General features: G+C 43.2%; 1 protein-coding gene across 1 annotated transcript in view; it reads right to left on the bottom strand.

Annotated features, from left to right (window-relative positions):
* LOC118358400 (sodium- and chloride-dependent GABA transporter ine-like) overlaps window positions 1–21,832 on the bottom strand; it is a 50,450-nt gene that overhangs the window by 3,797 nt on the left and 24,821 nt on the right. Inside the window, exons 7-11 of the mRNA XM_035736197.2 lie at window positions 6,190–6,314; window positions 2,823–2,935; window positions 825–965; window positions 394–493; window positions 152–251 (exon numbers count right to left, since the gene is read on the bottom strand). Of these exons, the coding sequence (XP_035592090.2) occupies window positions 152–251; window positions 394–493; window positions 825–965; window positions 2,823–2,935; window positions 6,190–6,314 (579 nt within the window). The remainder of the gene's footprint in view (window positions 1–151; window positions 252–393; window positions 494–824; window positions 966–2,822; window positions 2,936–6,189; window positions 6,315–21,832) is intronic.

Below are 21,832 nucleotides of genomic sequence, written 5' to 3'. Positions count from 1 at the left end.
GGAGGTTACACTTGGATGAAACCTCTAATACAATGAATGGATCATAAAGTCTTAGGTACGGCTATCACTACTAATCCTCATCACCGTCATTACGCTAACTGTCCTCATCACCATCATCATCAAAAAGACATGAGTTGGCCATAGCACTCACCATGACCAGCACAGGGAGAAGAACATCCAGCAGGAGCAGAAATAGATGTTGGGAGCCGTTCCCAACATCCTCTTGATCACGATGGTCATCCGCCTCAGTCCTGCAATAACACATTGCATTAAATCCTTACATTTACTCAGACATACATACTGTCTATAAAGCAAAGTGTTTTTATTTGATTGTATAAATACACAACAGGCTGTTGAATTTCATCATAAGGGGAGAGAAGGTGAGGTTATTACCAAAAACCCAGCAGACAGCGAGGACCTCAAAGAAGGCCAGGAACATGAGGGACACCACAGCAGTGTAGTGGTCCATCAGCTGGAATACGTACATTCCCCCCTGTATGTGTGTGTGTGTGTGTGTGTGTGGGGGGGGGCGGGGGGGGGCGGACGAGAGCGGGTGAGAATGAGAAAGGTTTAATTATAAAAAGGTTAATTTCCTGACTGTATCTTGTTCTCAATCTACTGGGGGAAAAGCAACCCACTCCACAAGACAGAGAATCAGCTGGTCAACCATGCACTACTTACTGGCTGTATGTGTCTTAGTCGTCTTCTGATAGAAACTAAAATAAAACAGGTCCAAACACGAGTATACTGTCTCATTCCGAGAGAGAGGAGGGGGCAGGGCGTTACCCGATGGATAGTAATAATATCTGACAGGATCACCTTACCTTAGTGATGTGAGGAATGCCTAGAAGAAAGCCAATAACACAGACAGTCAGAACGATGATCTCCTGTCTCTTCAGGACACGCAGCACCTTGGGGCCACAGCCGTCCATTATGGACGTCACCGCCACCTCCACCATAGCAAACTGCAGAGCAAAGTACAGTGGGGAAAGTGAACTGAGCAGTTGTGGAAGTTGAGGCTGCTCTAAAGCTGCCCCAGGTTATTTATTTTTCTGAAAACAACAAAACTAAAGAATTCCACTAGGCCTATTCTATCCCCATTGTTTAAGCGAAAGACAGACAATTTGTCATTTATGGCAGCCAGGCAAGTTGAGCCTGCTCTGTGGTTGTTCCATTCGGCAGGGGATTTAAAAAAAAAAAAAAAATTTAATGAAAAAAAAAAAAACTAACTGCAAAAAATTCCTGAAGCCTAACATATTTACACTTGAGGCGTCGCAAAAGTGGTCTGTTTTTTTAACCTGCTACACTGGAAACGTAACTTTTGGTCAGGGCGTGAAGAGCGAGCCACTTTATTTTATTGCTCTCACAGGGGGTTTACTTTACAAGCAGTAGTCACCTAGCAAGAAAACAAGGTAGGGCTAGGTATCAACAGCAAAGTAAAGTGGAGAGCGAGCTCTGCTTTCTACAGATGTGCGCCATGCCCAACATGTGATTTCCATTAATCTTATTGGTCAAGACACACACAGGACATAGGTGCTCAAGTTGACAAATGAGGCAAGTCAGTCCCCAAACAAAACAGGTCTACTTTGTCCCTGTTTTCATCGCTTTTACGCCAAAAAAAAAGTGTATTAATGGGCCTCCCGAGTGGCATGCTTGAGGCATGACTACAGACCCGGTTTTGATCCCAGGCTGTGTCACAACCGGCCATGCCCAGGAGACCCATGAGGCGGTGCACAATTGGCCTAGCCTCGTCTGGGTTAGGGGAGGGTTTGGCAGGCCTGGGATATATCCTTGTCCCATCGCACTCTAGCAACTCGTTGTGGCAGGCCGGGATATCCTTGCCCCATCTCACTCTAGCAACTCGTTGTGGCGGGCCGGTATATCCTTGTCCCATCTCACTCTAGCAACTCGTTGTGGCGGGCCGGGATATCCTTGTCCCATCTCACTCTAGCAACTAGTTGTGGCAGGCCGGGATATCCTTGTCCCATCTCACTCTAGCAACTCGTTGTGGCGGGCCGGGCGCCTGCAAGCTGACTTCGGTCACCAGCTGGACAGTGTTTCTTCGACACATTGGTGTGGCTGGCTTATGGGTTAAGCGAAGAGTTTGTGAAGAAGCAGTGCTGCTTGGCAGGGTCGTGTTTTGGAGGACGTGGCTCTCGACCTTCGCCTCTCCTGAGTCCGTAGGAGAGTTGAAGCGATGGGACAAGACAAACTACCAATTGGATGTCATGAAATCGGGGAGAAAAGTAAAAAATAAAATAAAAAGTGTATTAAACTAAATAAAAAGTGGTGGAGCAAATGCCCTGCTCGCCACACGTTTGCCGGCAGCCCTGCTTCCTCTCTTCCCTCATCAGTTAGCTGAGCAGTTAAGAGCATTGGGCCAGTAACCAAAAGGTTGCTGGTTCGAATCCCTGAGCTGACTAGGTGAAAAATCTGTTGTTGTGACCTTGAGTAATGCACTTACCCTAAATGTTCCTGTAAACTCCTGTAAATCACTCTGGATTAGAGCATCTGCTAAATGACTCAAATGTAAATGTCAAATGTAATCAATCTGGGGTGGCAGGTAGCCTAGTGGTTAGAGCGTTGGACTTGTAACCAAAAAGGTTGCAAGATCGAATCCCCCAGCTGACAAGGTAAAAATCTGTCGTTCTGCCCCTGAATGAGGCAGTTAACCCAGTGTTCCTAGGCCGTCATTGAAAATAAGAATTTGTTCTTAACTGACTTGCCTAGTTAAATATTAAAAGGTAGTAATTGTTGTATGACCTACAATGTCTGTTTTTACCAAAAGTGGTCTCCGAAAATAGATTACATGAGTGTCTAACCTGACTGTCCAGTCCCAGGCAGAGAAGCATGAAGAAGAACAGAGCAGCCCACAACTGGGGCAGAGGCATAGTGGAGAAGACCTCTGGATACACCACAAACACCAACCCAGGACCTGTTGCACACAAACACACCATAGGATATCAAACAAGAAGGGTAGGAAAACACCCACAACATTAGCACGGGTAAAGACACTGGTTTAGAGGTTGACAAGGCCAACGATGCCAAGTTGGAAACATTGTACAGATTAATGAACCGGTTTCCCTGGCACTGATTAACCAGTGGTTATCTCATCCGACACTAGGAAGTCAAATCGTTTAATAACAAAACATGGTATACGGGACACAGTCTCCACCCTCATGCAGTTGACCTCATTAGTAATATGACCTAACAAAAATGTTTACATTAATGGAAAATTGTGGCATACAGAAAGATGATAGCAATGGTCATGTAATAAATATATCTGGGTCGGTTTCATTCCATTCACAATTACCTGAGGAAGTGTCATGCTTGGAATGGGAAACAAAACGATCTAATCATTCATCATAAATAATCTTCCACAAATTATTAACTCAGCTGAACACTTCTGAAGTCACAAGAGGTCAGTGGGCGTCAAATAGTTGGTCAGCAGTGAGTCAGTGGTATCCAAGACCATATTTGGGACTGATCTAAGCCAGAGCAGGTGCTCATCAGCAGAACGCAGCAGGTACAACAGCTAATCCCTCATTTACTTTCTTCAAAAAGGTCCTAATACACTGTGTGAACAATATAAACTTTTGCTGTTACACCTACAGTTCATCTCAAGCTAATGCACGTTTAATTCACCATTCATTACATATATAATACAGTATTTGTTTTCGAACAAAATCCTAGAGGTAGACATCCAAGTGGTAAATTGACATCCACTATTCAGAGCACCCGCCTTTCCTATTGTCTCCGCATAGAAAAGCTTAAATAACTACAGTGGGTATTTACTTAGTTACTACCCAGCAAACCAAAATAGGTTAAGTGAAAGTTTCACAGGAATTAAATGGGAATCTTAACTAATGTTCTGGGAATGTTCCCTGTTTACTGGGTATTTTCTGTCCTGGTTATCCACTGACTATGACACTCATTCATGAAATAACTACTTCATAATCCATAATATTGAGCCAGTAATAAAACACACAGAAAGAGAGACCACTTTCATCTAACTTCATTGTCAATCCCTATAACCAGTACAGTAGTTATGGTATTCCGTCAGAGGATTTATGCCTCTTTTCACATAAGTCACATTGTTCGCCTGTTAAATGATAGCAGAGAGAGACAGAGGGAAAGAGACAACGAGGGAGAGAGAAAGGGACAACAAGGGAGATAGAGAGAGAACGAGGGAGAGAAATAGAAAGGGTTCATTTTAAAAAGGTTCATTTCCTGACCGCATCATGTTCTCAATTTACTTGGGGAATAACAACCCACTCCACAAGTCATTAGTGACTAATGTGCCCTTTTTTTAAGAGTTCCAAAATTATCTGTGTGTATTTTAGAGAATCACCAAATCCGGTTTCCCAAATTGTAATATGGGAAATTCCTATTCGGTCACAGCTTAGGATAAGACTGAGGCTAGAAATACTGTTCTGTTGATTCAAATGTCTTTACACGGGTCATGACAGAAACTACTTTGGAAGCTCTGGTGACACTTGTCTCACAGGCATGCTAACTGGTCACCCAGGTCTACTCAGTGGGTGTGTCCAAATAATCTCTTCTTCTTCCTGAAGTGTGCACTCATTCACTACTCCCCACACATTTAAAAGCATTAGATTGGTGTAGACATGGGCTAAAGGGAGTTTTCTATGGACAAGTCATTTCCATTCAAATCCATGAAGGGAAGTGAACAAGTGCACACTTCTACTGGGACTCAAACCAGTGCGATGCAGCCTGGCCCAGCCCTCTGAGCTCCGCCTGCCGGCTTGCCTGTTAGGTAGGGAGGACTGTCTGCCTCTACAAAAGCAATTACTCCAAATGCTGTAGTTTTCCCACACTAGCACCCCAGAAAGAAGAAGTGCATCATTGTGAATTCACTTCTTGGATATAGGGGAGCTATTTAAATTTTTGGATGAAAAACGTTCCCGTTTTAAACAAGATATTTTGTCACGAAAATATGCTCCACTATGCATATAATTGACAGCTTTGAAAAGAAAACACTGATGTTTCCAAAACTGCAAAGATAGTCTGTGAGTGCCACAGAACTGATGTTACAGGCGAAACCCAGATAAAAATCCAATCAGGAGGTGCCGCATTTTTTGAAACCGCCTCATGCCAATGACTCCTTATATGGCTGTGAATGGGGCCAAGAATGAGCTTAGGCTTTGTCGCTTCCCCAAGGTGTCGACAGCATTGTGACGTATTTGTAGGCATATCATTGGAAGATTGACCATAAGAGACTACATCTACCAGGTGATCGGTTGGTGTACTCCATTGCAATTATTGCGTAATCTCCAGCTGCAGTATTTTTCTGTTTGCTTCTGATGAGAAACCAACTGTCACGACTGATATATTATCGAATAGATATGTGAAAAACACCTTGAGGATTGATTCTAAACAACGTTTTCCATGTTTGTCGATATTATGGAGCTAAGTTGGAAAAACGTTTGGCGTTGTAGTGACTGTAAATTATTTAATTTGGTTGCTTTTCTTATTTTTGTGAAAATGTTGCCTGCTGCCAGCACAGCCTAGCATAGCATTATGCCATGCTAAACTTACACAAATGCTTGTCTAGCGTTGGCTGTAACGCATATTTTGAATATCTGAGATGACAGTGTTGTTAACAAAAAGGCTAAACTTGTGTTTGAATATATTTATTTCATTTCATTTTTGATTTTCATGAATAGGAAACTTTGCGTTATGGTAATGCGCTTGAGGCTATGATTACGCTCCCGGATACGGGATTGCTCGTCGCTACAGGTTAATACCTTTGTATTCTACGCTGTGTCAGTGTAAGTTGTCTAGGAACTAATAACATGAGGAAGGTGTTAGTTCTGAACTCAATTGGACTTTTATGAGTATTATTCCCAAGAGTTATTCACAGGAGTATATGGGTCACATTTGTACCCACTTCCCTTCATACACTGCCCTAAACATCTATCTGTCAATGGTGAAGTTGTTTGATGGTACTATTAGTATGGCATGTTACCACTGACTATGACAAATGTACACTATTCAAGGTATTAACAAACTTAGTGGTTAAAAGATGATGAATCATGATCCCCCGGGACCATGAGAGGAGGTTTTAGGAGACAAAAACCCATCCAAACATTAAATAGACACTCTGGAAATGAAAAATAGATGGATGAATAACATCAAAGACGTCTCACTTGAACAGGAAGTACTTACCATCTGTGGCGATGTTGTCTACTGGGAGGTTGTGGACATGAGCCATGTAGCCAATGGCTGAGAATATCACAAAACCAGCCAGGATACTGGTGGCCGAGTTAGCTAAGGAGACAATCAATGTGTCCCTAGGGGAGGACCAGAACAAAAACACACTCACAAACATGGTCAAATGGATCACTAAGGAGAACTAAACCAGCCTTTTTGACTGAAGGACAGTCAAATCAAATGTTATGTCACATGCGTCGAATACAATGTCTGGAGACTTAACCGTGAAATGCTTTCTTACGAGAACTTCCCAACGATGCAGAGTAAAAAAATTATAATAAAAGAGAATATTAACACAAGTTGAATAAAATACACAAAACATGTAGCTAGATACAGGAAGTACCAGTACCAGTTGTACAAGGTATTTGAGGTAGATATGTACATTAAGACAGGGTAAAGTGATTATTATCTATCCTGATGCCTAGACAGAGTCAAATAAAGAATAGAGTAGCAGCAGCATATGGTGAGTGTAAAAGTGTGCGTGTATGTAGTGTATGTGAATTGGTTTTGTGTGAGAGTGTCAGTGAAGTGTGTGAGTGATTATAGTTTTTTTCCCCTCTTCCATTTAACCTTTATTTAACTAGGCAAGAAGAACACATTCTTATTTACAATGACGGCCTGAACGACTGATTTTTACCTTGTCAGCTCTGGGATTCAATCCAGCAGCCTTTCAGTTACTGGCCCAACGCTCTAACCATTAGGCTACCTGTGCACCATGGTTATACAAGGTCCCACAGTTGACAGCACATGTCAGAGCAAAAACCAAGCAACGAAGTTGAAGGCACAGATCTGAAGAAGGGTATCTAAATATTTCTTCAGCATTGAAGGTCTCCAAGAACACAGTGGCCTCCATCATTCTTAAATGAAATTAGTTTGGAACCACCAAGACTATTCCTAGAGCTGGCCGCCCGGCCAAACTCAGCAATCGGGGGAGAAGGGCCTTAGTCATTGAGGTGAAGTACAGAGAGATCCTTGATCAAAACCTGCTCCAGAGCACTCAGGACCTCAGACTGGGGCAAAGGGTTACCTTTCAACAGGACAACGATTAAGCACACAGCCAAGACAATGCAGGAGTTGCTTCGGGAGATAAGTGGCCCAGCCAGAGCCCAAACATCTCTGGAGAAACCTGAAACTAGTTGTGCAGTGACGCTCCTCATTCTACTAACCGAGCTTGAGAGGATCTGCAGAGAATAATGGGAGAAACTCCCCAAATACAGGTGTGCCAAGCTTGTAGTGTAATACCTAAGACTCAAGGCTGTAATCGCTGCCAAAAGGTTCTTTAACAAAATACTGAGTAAAAGGTCTGATTACTTATGCAAATGTTTTTTATATGTTTTTTATACATTTGCAAAAATGTCTAAAAACGTGTTTTTGCTTTGTCATTATGGGGTATTGTGTGTACAGTTGAGGTCAAAAGGTGAGAATGACACAAATATTACATTTTCACAAAGTCTGCTACCTCAGTTTGTATGATGACAATTTGCATATACTCCAGAATGTTATGCAGAGTGATCAGATGAATTGCAATTAATTGCATAGTCCCTCTTTTCCATAAAAATTAACTGAATCCCCCAAAAACATTTCCACTGCATTTCAGCCCTGCCACAAAAGGACCAGCTGACATGTCAGTGATTCTCTCGTTAACACAGGTGTGAGTGTTGACGAGGACAAGGCTGGGGATCACTCTCATGCTGATTGAGTTTGAATAACATACTGGAAGCTTCAAACGGAGGGTGATGCTTGGAATCATTGTTCTTCTTCCGTCAATAGTTACCTGCAAGGAAACACATGCCGTCATCATTGCTTTGCACAAAAAAAGGTCTTCACAGACAGGCAAGGATATTGCTGCCAGTAAGATTGCACCTAAATCAACCATTTATCGGATCATCAAGAACTTCAAGGAGAACGGTTCAATTGTTGTGAAGAATGCTTCAGGGTGCCCAAGAAAGTCCAGCAAGCGCCAGGACCGTCTCCTAAAGTTGATTCAGCTGCGGGATCAGGACACCACCACTAAAGAGCATGCTCAGGAATGGCAGCAGGCAGGTGTGAGTGAATCTGCACGCACAGTGAGGCGAAGACTTTCAGAGGATGGTCTGGTGTCAAGAAGGGCAGCAAAGAAGCCACTTCTCTCCAGGAAAAAACACCAGGGACAGGCTGATATTCTGCATAAAGTACAGGGATTGGACTGCTGAGGACTGGGGTAAAGTCATTTTCCAGGCATCTGGAAAAAAGCTTGTCCAGAGAAGACAAAGTGAGCGCTACCATCAGTCCTGTGTCATGCCAACAGTGAAGCATCCTGAGACCATTCATGTGTGGTTTTGCTTCTCAGCCAAGGGAGTGGGCTCACTCACAGTTTTGCCTAAGAACACAGCCATGAATAAAGAAATGGTACGAACACATCCTCCGAGAACAAATTCTCCCAACCATCCTGGAACAGTTTGGTAACGAACAATGCCTTTTCCAGCATGATGGAGCACCTTGCAATAAGGCAAAAGTGATAACTAAGTGGCTCGGGGAACAAAATATCAATATTTTGGGTCCATGGCCAGGAAACTCCCCAGACCTTAATCCCATTGAGAACTTGAGGTCAATCCTCAAGAGGCGGGTGGACAAACAAAACCCCAAACAAAATTGATTATGCAAGAATGGGCTGCCACCAGTCAGGTTGTGACCCAGAACTTAATTGACAGCATGCCAGGGCGAATTGCAGAGGTCTTGAAAAAGAAGGGTCAACACTGCAAATATTGACTCTTTGCATCAACTTCATGTAATTGTCAATAAAAGCCTTTAACACTTATGAAATGCTTGTAATTATATTTCAGTATTCCATAGTAACATCTGACAAAAATATCTAAAGACACTGTGCTTCTACACCTGCATTGCTTGCTGTTTGGGGTTTTAGGCTGGGTTTCTGTACAGCACTTTGATATATCAGCTGAGGGCTATATAAAACATTTGATTTGAAGCAGCAAACTTTGTGGAAATTAATATTTGTGTCATTCTCAGAACTTTTGGCCACGACTGTAGATTGATGAGGGAAAAAACTATTTAATCCATTTTAAAACAAGGAAAACATATATATATATATATATATTTTTTAAAGTCAAGTGAGCTGTATACTTTCAGAATGAACTGTTTCTACTGTAAAGTCAGTGCAGATAGTCTGGGTATCCATTTAATTAAGTATTTAGCAGTCTTATTGCTTAGACGTAGAAGCCGTCTCATAGCCTGTTGGTCCGAGAGCAGTCTTCACGACTGGGAGGGTGTGTGTGGACAATGTTTTTTTGCCCCCTTTTTCTCCCCAATTTCGTGGTATCCAATTGTTAGTAGCTACTATCTTGTCTCGTCGCTACAACTCCCGTACGGGCTCGGGAGAGACGAAGGTCAAATGTCATGCGTCCTCCGATACACAAACCAACCAAGCCGCACTACTTCTTAACACAGCGCACATCCAACCCGGAAGCCAGCCGCACCAATGTGTCAGAGGAAACACTGTGCACCTGGCAACCTTGGTTAGCGTGCACTGCGCCTGGCCCGCCACAGGAGTCGCTGGTGCGCGATGAGACAAGGATATCCCTACCGGCCAAACCCTCCCTAACCCGGACGATGCTAGGCCAATTGTGCATCGCCCCACGGACCTCCCGGTCGCGGCCGGTTACGACAAAGCCTGGAACCCAGAGTCTCTGGTGGCACAGCTGGCACTGCAGTACAGCACCCTTAACCACTGTGCCACCCGGGAGGCATGTGTAGACAATGTTAAAGTCCTTAGTGATGTGGACGCCAAGGAACTTGAAGCTCTTGACCTGCTCTACTACAGCCCTGTGAATGTGTTCTCCCCTCTCTCTCCTGTAGTCCACGATCACCTCCTTGGTATTACTGACATTGAGGGAGAGGTTGTTGTCCTAGCACCACACTGCTAAGTCTCTGACCTCCACTCTGTATTCTGTCTCATTGCCATCAGACCTACCATCGATAGGACAAAGCACACACCCCTGAGGTGGCATATGTGTATTGCCTACCCTCACCGCCTGGGGCCAGCACATCAGGAAGTCCAGGGTCCTCATTTATCAACGTTGCGTACGAACAGAAATGTTCATAAACCATCAAATCAAATGTATTTATATAGCCCTTCGTACATCAGCTGATATCTCAAAGTGCTGTACAGAAACCCAGCCTAAAACCCCAAACAGCAAGCAATGCAGGTGTAGAAGCACCATGCGTGCAATCATTTCTAAGAAAAGTGTGGGATTTATCAATTCGTACTGACACTTGAAAATGTGTGGGATTTATCTATTTGTACTTCTACTTGAGAATGTGTGTAAATTTAAGCACACCTCAGACCATGCGTACCCACAGCACCTTGTGGGTGAAAAGTCAAACTGATAATGAAATACCATCCACCAAATGGAGAAAGGATTGACATACTGGACCAAATCATAAACTATGAAGAAAAAGATAATACATTAATAGTTTATTCATGTAGTTCTTTTATAGACACTTAAGCTACTAATAGTTCATGTTCATAAACATGAAGCCATTAAAAGCCTTATTGAATAAAAAAGTCAATTAGAAAGAGAGTGGTATGCAAGGTTGGAGGCAATTTAGTTAAACAATATAACAAGGCAACAGAGGCATTGTGACTAACCCTCCAAAATGGCAAATCTTGCATTGTTGTAGGATCTGGCACAAGCTGCGTTACGCAGGGAGCATGTTTTCAATTAGCATTTTTTTTTGCTGAGAGCGACACTTTGCTTATTAGTAGATTTAGTTTTCCAAGGCATATTTTATTGCATCTCTGCAACCAACTCTCTCCAGAAAGGGAGACTAAACGCACCAATGCCATCCCAGTTGAAACCCACGTCCTCTCCACTCTGGGAGTTTTGGCCACTGGAACATTCCAACGGGAGATTGCAGTCCTTCGTGGCATTATTTAATTGACCACCACAATACATACAGTTTCCAGACAGTGCTGTGCAGCAGGAGTGAAAAGGGATTTGCATACCATTTCCAATGACATTGGAGCAATTGACTACAAACCCATCGCAATAAAAGCACCATCATTGAAAGAATTCAACTTCGTCAACAGAAAAGGTTTCTATTCTGTCAATGTGCAGGTCATCTGTGATTCACATTTGGCTTTGTTGAATGTAGTGGCAAAATGGCCAGGTGGGACACGATTCTTTCATTGTTGCAGAACAGTTGTCAGCTTTAACCTCCAGGAAGAAGCTGTTGAGGACGGATGGCTTATTGGTAGGTGATTTGTGTTTTATTTGCCATGTTAGATCTATACTGGGAAACCATATCTGAATGTTGTGTTAATAACTGCAGGAGACCAGGGCTACCCATTAGAAACACCACCACAGACAGATGCTGGCACTAAGACCACGCTCAGTGATGCGGCAGCGTAGCCTAGTGGTTAGCGCATTGGACTAGTAACTGAAAAGTTACAAGTTCGAATCCCTGAGCTGATAAGGTACAAATCTGTCGTTCTGCCCCTGAACAAGGCAGTTAACCCACTGTCATTGAAAATAAGAATTTGTTCATAACTGACTTGCCTAGTTAAATAAAGGTTAAAAAAAAGACAGCACTCAGTCAGCTGTATAAGGAAATAAGCAAACAGGAAACCATTCACCCAGAGGCGGTGCTCCGAGTGGCCGGAGACTTTAATGCAGGGAAACTTAAATCAGTTCTACCAACATGTTAAATGTGCAACCAGAGGGGAAAAAAAATGTATAGATCCTGTACTCCACACACAGAGATGTGTACAAAGCTCTTTCTCGTCCTCCATTTGGTAAATCTGACCACAATTCTATCCTCCTGATTCCTGCGTACAAGCAAAATTTAAACCAGGAAGCACCTGTGACTTTGTCTACAAAAAAGTGGTCAGATGAAGCAGATGCTAAACTAGAGGACTGTTTTGCTATCAGACTGAAACATGTTCCGGGATTCTTCTGATGGCATTGAGGAGTACACCACATCAGTCACTGGCTTTATCAATAACTGCATCGAGGATTTCGTTCCCACAGTGACTGTACGCACATACCCCAAGCAGAAGCCATGGATTACAGGCAACATTCGCACTGAGCTAAAGGGTAGAGCTGCCGCTTTCAAGGTGCAGGATTCTAACCCGGAAGCTTATAAGAAATCCTGCTATGCACTCCGACGAACCATCAAACAGGCAAAGCGTCAATACAGGGCTAAGATTGAATCGTACAACACCGGCTTTGACACTCGTCTTACGTGGCAGGGCTTGCAAACTTTTACAGACTACAAAGGAAAGCACAGCCACGAGCTGCCCAGTGACACGAGCCTACCAGACGAGTTAAATCACTTCTATGCTCGCGTCGAGGCAAGAAACACTGAGGCATGCATGAGAGCATCAGCTGTTCTGGACGACTGATCACGGTCTCCGTAGCCGTCGCGAGTAAGACCTTTAAACAGGTCAACATTCCAAAGGCTGCGGGGCCAGACAGATTACCAGGATGTGTGCTCCGGTCATGTGCTGACCAACTGGCAGGTGTCTTCACTGACATTTTCAACGTCCCTGATTGAGTCTGTAATACCAACATGTTCCAAGCAGACTACCATAGTCCCTGTGCCCAAGAACATGAAGGCAACCTGCCTAAATGACTACAGACCCGTAGCACTCATGCCCTTTCCACACTGCCCTTTCCCACCTGGACAAAAAGGTACACCTAAGTGAGAATGCTATTCATTGACTACAGCTCAGCGTTCAACACCATAGTACCCTCAAAGCTCACCACTAAGCTAAGGATCTTGGGACTAAATCCCCCCCTTCTACAACTGGATCCTGGACTTCCTGACGGGCCGCCCCCAGGTGGTGAGGGTAGGTAGCAACATCTGCCACGCTGAATCTCAACACTGGAGCCTCTCAGGGGTGCGTGCTCAGTCCCCTCCTGTATTCCCTGTTCACCATTGACTGCGTGGTCAAGCACGACTTCAACACAATCATTAAGTTTGCAGACGACACAGTGGTGGGCCTGATCCCTGACGAGACAGCCTATAGGGAGGAGGTCAGAGACCTGGCCGGTTGGTGCCAGAATAACTAAGACTACGGAGATGATTGTGGACTACAGGAAAAGGAGGATCGAGCACACACCCACTCTCATTGACGGGGCTGGAGTGGAGCAGGTTAAGAGTTAAGTTCCTTGGTGTCCACATCATCAACAAACTAGAATGGTCCAAACACACCAAGACAGTCGTGAAGAGGGCACGACAAAGCCTATTCCCCCTCAGGACACGAAAAAGATCTGAAATGGGTCCTCGGATCCTCAAAAGGTTTTACAGCTGCAACATCGAGAGCATCCTGAATGGTTGCGTCACTGCCTGGTGCCTCCGACCGAAAGTCACTACAGAGGGTAGTGCGTACGGCCCAGTACATCACTGGGGTCAAGCTTCCTGCCATCTAGGACCTCTACACCAGGCGGTGTCAGAGGAAGGGCCAAAACATTGTCAATGACACCAGCCACCCCAGTCAGAATGTTCTCTCTTATCGCATGGCAAGCGATACCGGAGCACCAAGTCTAGGACAAAAAGGCTTCAAAAGTTTTTACCCCCAAGCCATAAGACTCTTGAACAGGTAATCAAATGGCTACACAAACTATTTGCATTGTGTGCCCCCCCAACCCCTCTTTTCCGCTGCTGCTACTCTGTTTATCATACAGTGGGGAGAACAAGTATTTGATAACCTTAAAATTCGGCAGTGTTTTCTACTTACAAAGCATGTAGAGGTCTGCAATTTTTATCATAGGTACACTTCAACTGTGAGAGACTGAATCTAAAACAATAATCCAGAAAATTACATTGTATGAATTTTAAGTAAGTCATTTGCATTTTATTGCATGACATAATAATTTGATACATCAGAAAAGCAGAACTTAATATTTGGTACAGAAACCTTTGTTTGCAATTACAGAGATCATATGTTTCCTGTAGTTCTTGACCAGGTTTGCACACACTGCAGCAGGGATTTTGGCCCACTCCTCCATACAGACCTTCTCCAAATCCTTCAGGTTTCGGTGCTGTCGCTGGACAATGCGGACTTTCAGCTCCCTCCAAAGAATTTCTATTGGGTTCAGGTCTAGAGACTGGCTAGGCCACTCCATGACCTTGAGATGCTTCTTACGGAGCCACTCCTTATAGTTGCCATGGCTGTGTATTTCGGGTCGTTGTCATGCTGGAAGACCCAGCCACGACCCTTCTTCAATGCTCTTACTGAGGGAGGGAGGTTGTTGGCCAAGATCTCGCAAAACATGGCCCCATCTATCCTCCCCTCAATACGGTGCAGTAGTCATGTCCCCTTTGCAGAAAATCATCCCCAAAGAATGATGTTTCCACCTCCATGCTTCACGGTTGGGATGGTGTTCTTGGGATTGTACTCATCCTTCTTTCTCCAAACACGGCGAGTGGAGTTTAGACCAAAAAGCTCTATTTCTGTCTCATCAGACAACATGACCTTCTCCCATTCCTCCTCTGGATCATCCAGATGGTCATTGGCAAACTTCAGACGGGCCTGGACATGTGCTGGCTTGAGCAGGGGGACCTTGCGTACGCTGCAGGATTTTAATCCATGACGGCGTAGTGTGTTACTAATGGTTTCCTTTGAGACTGTGGTCCCATCTCTCTTCAGGTCATTGACCAGGTCCTGCCGTGTAGTTCTGGGCTGATCCCTCACCTTCCTCATGATCATTGATGCCCCACGAGGTGAGATCTTGCACGGAGCCCCAGACTGAGGGTGGTTGACCGTCACCTTGAACTTCTTCCATTTTCCAATAATTGCACCAACAGTTGTTGCCTTCTAACCAAGCTGCTTGCCTATTGTCCTGTAGCCCATCCCAGCCTTGTGCAGGTCTACAATTGTATCCCTGATGTCCTTACACAGCTCTCTGGTCTTGGCCATTGTGGAGTGATTGGAGTCTGTTTGATTGAGTGTGTGGACAGGTGTCTTTTATACAGGTAACGAATTCAAACAGATGCAGTTAATACAGGTGGAGAAGAGGGCTTCTTAAAACCTGTTAGTCCTATAGGGGCAGTATTTCATTTTTGGATAAAAAGACGTGCCAGTTTTAAGCCCAATATTTTGTCACGAAAAGATGCTCGACTATGCTTGGAATTGATAGTTTTGGAAAGAAGACACTCTTACGTTTCCAGAACTGCAAAGATTTTCACTGTGAGTGCCCTAGAACAAATGCTTCAGGCAAAACCAAGATGTTTGACCGACCAGGAAATGAACAGGATTTCTGAGGCTACGTTTTCCATGATCGCCTTATATGGCTGTGAATGCGACAGGAATGAACGTACACTTTCTCTTGTTTCCCCAAGGTGTCTGCAGCATTGTGACGTATTTGTAGGCATATCATTGGAAGATTGACCATAAGAGACTACAATTGCCAAGTGTCCCGCACGGTGTCTGCGTGGAAATTGGTGCGCAAAAGTCAGCTACCAGTATTTTTCCATCCGAATCAGAGAAGAATGCAGGCTTCCAGGGACGGCATTTCAATGAAGAGATATATGACAAAACACCTTGAGGATTGATTCAAACAACGTTTTCCATGTTTCAGTCGATATTATGGAGTTGATTCGGAAAAAAGTTTGACGTGTAGGTGACTGAATTTTCGGTTAGTTTCGGTAGCCAAATGCATAGTAACAAAACGGAACGTTGTGTCCCACACAAGAATCTTTCAGGAAAAACTGGACATCTGCTATGTAACTGAGAGTCTCCTCATTGAAACATCTGAAGTTCTTCAAAGGTAAATTATTTTATTTGATCCCTTTGCTGGATTTTGTGAATATGTTGCGTGCTAAATGCTAACGCTAAATGCTAAGCTAGCTATCACCACTCTTACACAAATTATTGATTTTCTCTGGTTCTAAAGCATATTTTGAAAATCTGAGACGACAGGATTGTTAAGAAAAGGATAAGCTCGAGAGCAGGCATATTTATTTCATTTCATTTGCGATTTTTAGAAATCGCTAACGTTGCGTTATGGTAATGAGCATGAGGCTGTAGTAACGCGACCGCATGCGGGATGGGGCGGACTATGAGGTTAAAGAAAAACTAACAGGTCTGTGAGAGCTGGAATTCTTACTGGTTGGTAGGTGATCAAATACTTAGTGGGGCAAAAAAAGTATTTAGTCAGCCACCAATTGTGCAAGTTCTCCCACTTAAAATGATGAGAGGCCTGTAATTTTCATCATAGGTACACTTCAACTATGACAGACAAATTGAGAATAAAAAAAATCCAGAAAATCACATTGTAGGATTTTAAATGAATTTATTTGCAAATTATGGTGGAAAATAAGTATTTGGTCAATAAGAACAGTTTATCTCAATACTTTGTCATTGCCAACAAAGGGCATATATAACAGAGGTCAAACGTTTTCTGTAAGTCTTCACACACTTGTCCCTGGTATTTTGGCCCATTCCTCCATGCAGATCTCCTCTAGAGCAATGTGTTGGGGCTGTTGCTGGGCAACAGACTTTCAACTCCCTCCAAAGATTTTCTATGGGGTTGAGATCTGGAGACTGGCTAGGCCACTCCAGGACCTTGAAATGCTTCTTACGAAGTCACTCCTTCGTTGCCCGGGCGGTGTGTTTGGGATCATTTTCATGCTGAAAGACCCAGCCACGTTTCATCTTCAATGCACTTGCTGATGGGAGGTTTTCACTGAAAATCTCACGATACATGGCCCCGTTCATTCTTTCCTTCACACGGATCAGTCGTCCTTGTCCCTTTGCAGAAAAACAGCCCCAAAGCATGATGTTTCCACCCCCATGATTCACAGTAGGTATTGTGTTCTTTGGATGTAACTCAGCATTCTTTGTCCTCCAAACACGACGAGTTGAGTTTTTACCAAAAAGTTATATTTTGGTTTCATCTGACCATATGACATTCTCCCAATCTTCTTCTGGATCATCCAAATGCGCTCTAGCAAACTTCAGATGGGCCTGGACATGTACTGGCTTAAGCAGGGGGACACGTCTGGCACTGCAGGATTTGAGTCCCTGGCGGCGTAGTGTGTTACTGATGGTAGGCTTTGTTACTTTGGTCCCAGCTCTCTGCAGGTCATTCACTAGGTCTCCCCGTGTGGTTGTGGGATTTTTGCTTGTTCTTGTGATCATTTTGACCCCACGGGGTGAGATCTTGCGTGGAGCCCCAGATCGAGGGAGATTATCAGTGGCCTTGTATGTCTTCCATTTCCTAATAATTGCTCCCACAGTTGATTTCTTCAAACCAAGCTGCTTACCTATTGCAGATTCAGTCTTCCCAGCCTGGTGCAGTTCTACAATTTTTTTTCTGGTGTCCTTTGACAGCTCTTTGGTCTTGGCCATAGTGGAGTTTGGAGTGTGACTGTTTGAGGTTGTGGACAGGTGTCTTTTACACTGATAACAATTTCAAACAGGTGCCATTAATACAGGTAACGAGTGGAGGACAGAGGAGCCTCTTAACTTCTTTGAGATAGGGGGCGCTCTTTTAATTTTTGGATAAAAAACGTTCCCGTTTTAAAAGATATTTTGTCACGAAAAGATGCTCGACTATGCATGTAATTGACAGGTTTGGAAAGAAAAAAACTGACGTTTCCAAAACTGCAAAGATATTATCTGTGAGTGCCCCAGAACTAATGCTACAGGCGAAACCAAGATGAAGTTTCATACAGGAAATGCCCCAGATTCTGAAGGCGCTGTGTTCCAATGTCTCCTTATATGGCTGTGAATGCGCCAGGAATGAGCCTGCCCTTTCTGTCGTTTCTCCAAGGTGTCTGCAGCACTGTGACGTATTTGTAGGCATATCATTGGAAGATTGACCATAAGAGACTACATTTACCAGGTGTCCGCCCGGTGTCCTGTGTCGAAATTATTGCGTAATCTCTAGGTCCATGCGCGTTCCATTTCTTCAGAAGAGAAAGTCAACTGCCACGAAGGATTTATCATTGATAGATGTGTAAAACACCTTGAGGATTGATTCTAAACATCGTTTGCCATGTTTGTCGATATTATGGAGTTAATTTGGAAAAAAAAGTGTTTTTAATGACTTAATTTTCTTTTTTTTTCTTACCCAAACGTGATGAAGAAAACAGAGCGATTTGTCAACACAAATAATATTTTTGTAAAAACTGAACATTTGCTATCTAACTGAGAGTCTCCTCATTGAAAACATCTGAAGTTCTTCAAAGGTAAATTATTTTATTTGAATGCTTTTCTAGTTTTTGTGAAAATGTTGCATGCTGAATGCCAGGCATAATCCTATGCTAGACTATCAATACTGTTACACAAATGCTTGTTTTGCTATGGTTGAGAAGCATATTTTTGAAAATCTGAGATGACAGTGTTGTTAACAAAAGGCTAAGTTTGAGAGCTAGCATATTGATTTAATTTCATTTGCGATTTTCATGAATAGTTAACTTTCCGTTATGGTAATGGGCTTGAGGCTGTAGTCACGATCCCAGATCAGGGAACGCTCGACGCAAGAAGTTAAAGAAGAAGTTACAGGTCTGTGAGAGCCAGAAATCTTGCTTGTTTGTAGGTGACCAAATACTTATTTTCCACCATAATTTGCAAATAAATTCATTAAAAATCCTACAATGTGATTCTGGATATTTTTTCAAATTTTGTCTGTCATAGTTGAAGTGTACCTATGATGAAAATTACAGGCCTCTCATCTTTTTAAGTGGGAGAAGTTGCACAATTGGTGGCTGACTAAATACTTTTTTGCCCACTGTATGTCATGCAATAAAATGCAAATGAATTACTTAAAAATCATACAATGTGATTTTCTGGATTTTTGTTTTAGATTCCGTCTCAGTTTGAAGTGTACCTATGATAAAAAGTACAGACCTCTACATGCTTTGTAAGTAGGAAAACCTGCAAAATCAGCAGTGTATCAAATACTTGTTCTCCCCACTGTATATGCATAGTCACTTTAACTATACATTCATGTACATACTACCTCAATTATCCCAACCAACCGGTGCCCCCACACATAGGCTACCAGGGCTATCTGCATTGTCTCCCGCCACCCACCACCCCCTCTTTTACGCTACTGCTACTCTGTTTATCATATATGCAGTCACTTTAACCATATCTACATGTACATACTACCTCAATCAGCCTGACTAACCAGTGCCTGTATACAGCCTCGCTACTGTCCATTTCTTTACTTACCGATTGTTCACCTAATACTTTTTCAACTTAGAAATTGCACTGTTGGTTATAGCCTGTAAGTAAGCATTTCACTAAGGTCTATACCTTTTGTATTCGGCGCAGGTGACAAATAAACTTTAAATTGATTTGATGACTGCCCTCACAAACCCCTCAAACCAACAAGAGGCAAGGTACAACCAAGCCCACGCACGCACAAGAACAGTGGAATGCACCATAGACCTGCCAAAAGGACATTGGCTGTGCTTGTCTGGGACAGGAGGCACTGCAATACCAGCCTCGCAAGGTTTGCCTCTGAAATGACATTCCTTTAAATGCCATTACATGAATGTAATACAATGTGCAAATTCCTTTTTAGGTTTTCTACATCGTCAAGGCTTGCAGTGTACTCCACAACATCGCAATCAAAAATGACATTCCACTGAATGACCAGACCCGATGAGCCCATGCCTGACGGAGTGTTTCCCCACTATCCATACCTCCCCGGCACTGAGGACAAGAGTCAATATCATACAACGGTTTAAGGTATCTGTTCTTCCAAATATTGTAATCAAATCAACAAGGAAAACACATTTACATTTCACGAGAATGTATTATCTCACATGTTTGACACAATCAACAAGTTCTTTCAATGATTGATTTCTCTCTTAGGCCGTTGCATACATCTTCCAGCTGCTGATTGAGTCCTAGAAGCAATATTTTTAAAATCTTATTTGTCAAGCCATTGCTGAGGGCTCCAAAAGTATGGCTTCTTTATTCCACTTAGGTGATCAAAAGTTCAATTTCTTCCTCCAAAAGTTTTTTTTTCTTTGTCTTTATGATTTCTCCATGTTGGCAGACAGAAATTAGTGACATTTCTTGTAGCTTTAAAGGGAATATTTGTGACCATAAATGGTCATTTAGGGTGGTTCTTTGTGTAAATGAGACTGCACGTGCACTAGCACAGTGTTTTACAACGTGTCTGATTTATCAAGGCAAAATACTTACAGGTGTGTGTAAATACCAACTTTTTTTATACTTGCGAACATCATACATTTTCTTCGTATGAGTTAATTTAGAAGTTTTTCTACGCGACATTGACAAATGAGGCCCAGGATCCAGTTGCAGAGGGAGGTTTTCAGACCAAGGGTTGAAGGTGACTATGGCGTTGAATGCTGAGCTGTAGTCTATGAACAGCAGTCTCACACCGTTATTTCCCCTCTTGTCCAAGTGTGAGAGGGCAGTGTAAAGTGCAATTGAGATTGCGTCATCGGTGGATCTGTAGGGGGAGGTACGCAAATTGAAGTGGGTCCAGGGTGTCTGGGATGATGGTGTTGATGTGTGTCATGACCAGCCTTTCAATGCACTTTATAATTACAGATGTGAGTGCTACAGGTTGATAGTCATTTAGGCTGGTTACCTTGGAGTTCTTGTTCAGTTTGAAACATATTGGGATTACAGACTGGGACAAGGAGAGATTGAAAAAGTCTGTTGAGACCAGGGGTTGGAACTGGTTCAGGGAACAGAACCATTCTATAACTAGAGGACTTCTGATATCTTGAGGAGTATAATTATTGTCCTAATCTGTTGTCTAATACTGTCTTTTTGCTAGCTAGGGCCATCTACTTTAAATACTGCCTGTCTTCCTATTAGCCTACTTGGTGTGTGAACTGCTGACTACTCATAACTTGCAGGTGATTGTTGACACATCAACCAGAATTAACGTGCAGAGAAATTTGTGACTGTTGTGGTTTTGGTAATCAGTGTCAGTAGAGGTGTCATTGTCAAAACTAAGATCGTCGGAAAAACAAAGACGTTCTACCTAGTTATTTTATGAAAGAAGAGTAGAAGGCTCCACACCACTCTCACTTGAGTATTTTACCTAGTTATTTTCAGATTCTCTCATTTTGCTGTTTTGTAGCTCTGGCAACTATGGCATGTATCTTCTATCCCAGTTCACTTTACAGACACTCCCCACCCCTTGGCTGCAACTCTTCTAATTTAGTGTACCCGTTGCGCAATTCCTAGTCTCCGGCAGGATTTAGAACTGCCGATCTGCGGTCAAGAACGCCAAGTTCATTCCAGTCCCTAGACTTTTTGGCCCTGACAGAGACATGGATCACCCCAGAGAACACTGCTACTCCAGCTGCTCTGTCTTCATCCGACTACATTATCTCTCATAGTCCGACAGCTTCTGGTCATAGGATACACAAGCAAGTATAAATGAGTCAACAGCTGCATCATCTACTTACAGCCTGATGCCCTTGCATCAGTGAATTCAATGTCAACTGTGCTGCCATCATGTGTTCCATTTACCGCGTCCGCGGAGGGAAAGTGTACAGACACATGCCATAGACCTAGCTAGGCTACTAAAATGTTGTAGACTGGCTTCGGTTTTAAAGGTTGACAATGAATAACCCCCCCAAAAAAACATGCAAA

Source organism: Oncorhynchus keta, chromosome 25 (assembly GCF_023373465.1).
Source record: "Oncorhynchus keta strain PuntledgeMale-10-30-2019 chromosome 25, Oket_V2, whole genome shotgun sequence".
In the NCBI taxonomy this organism is placed as follows: domain Eukaryota; kingdom Metazoa; phylum Chordata; class Actinopteri; order Salmoniformes; family Salmonidae; genus Oncorhynchus; species Oncorhynchus keta.
The sequence above is the reverse complement of the archived record's forward strand: the minus strand, read 5'-3'. Positions and strand labels throughout refer to the sequence as shown.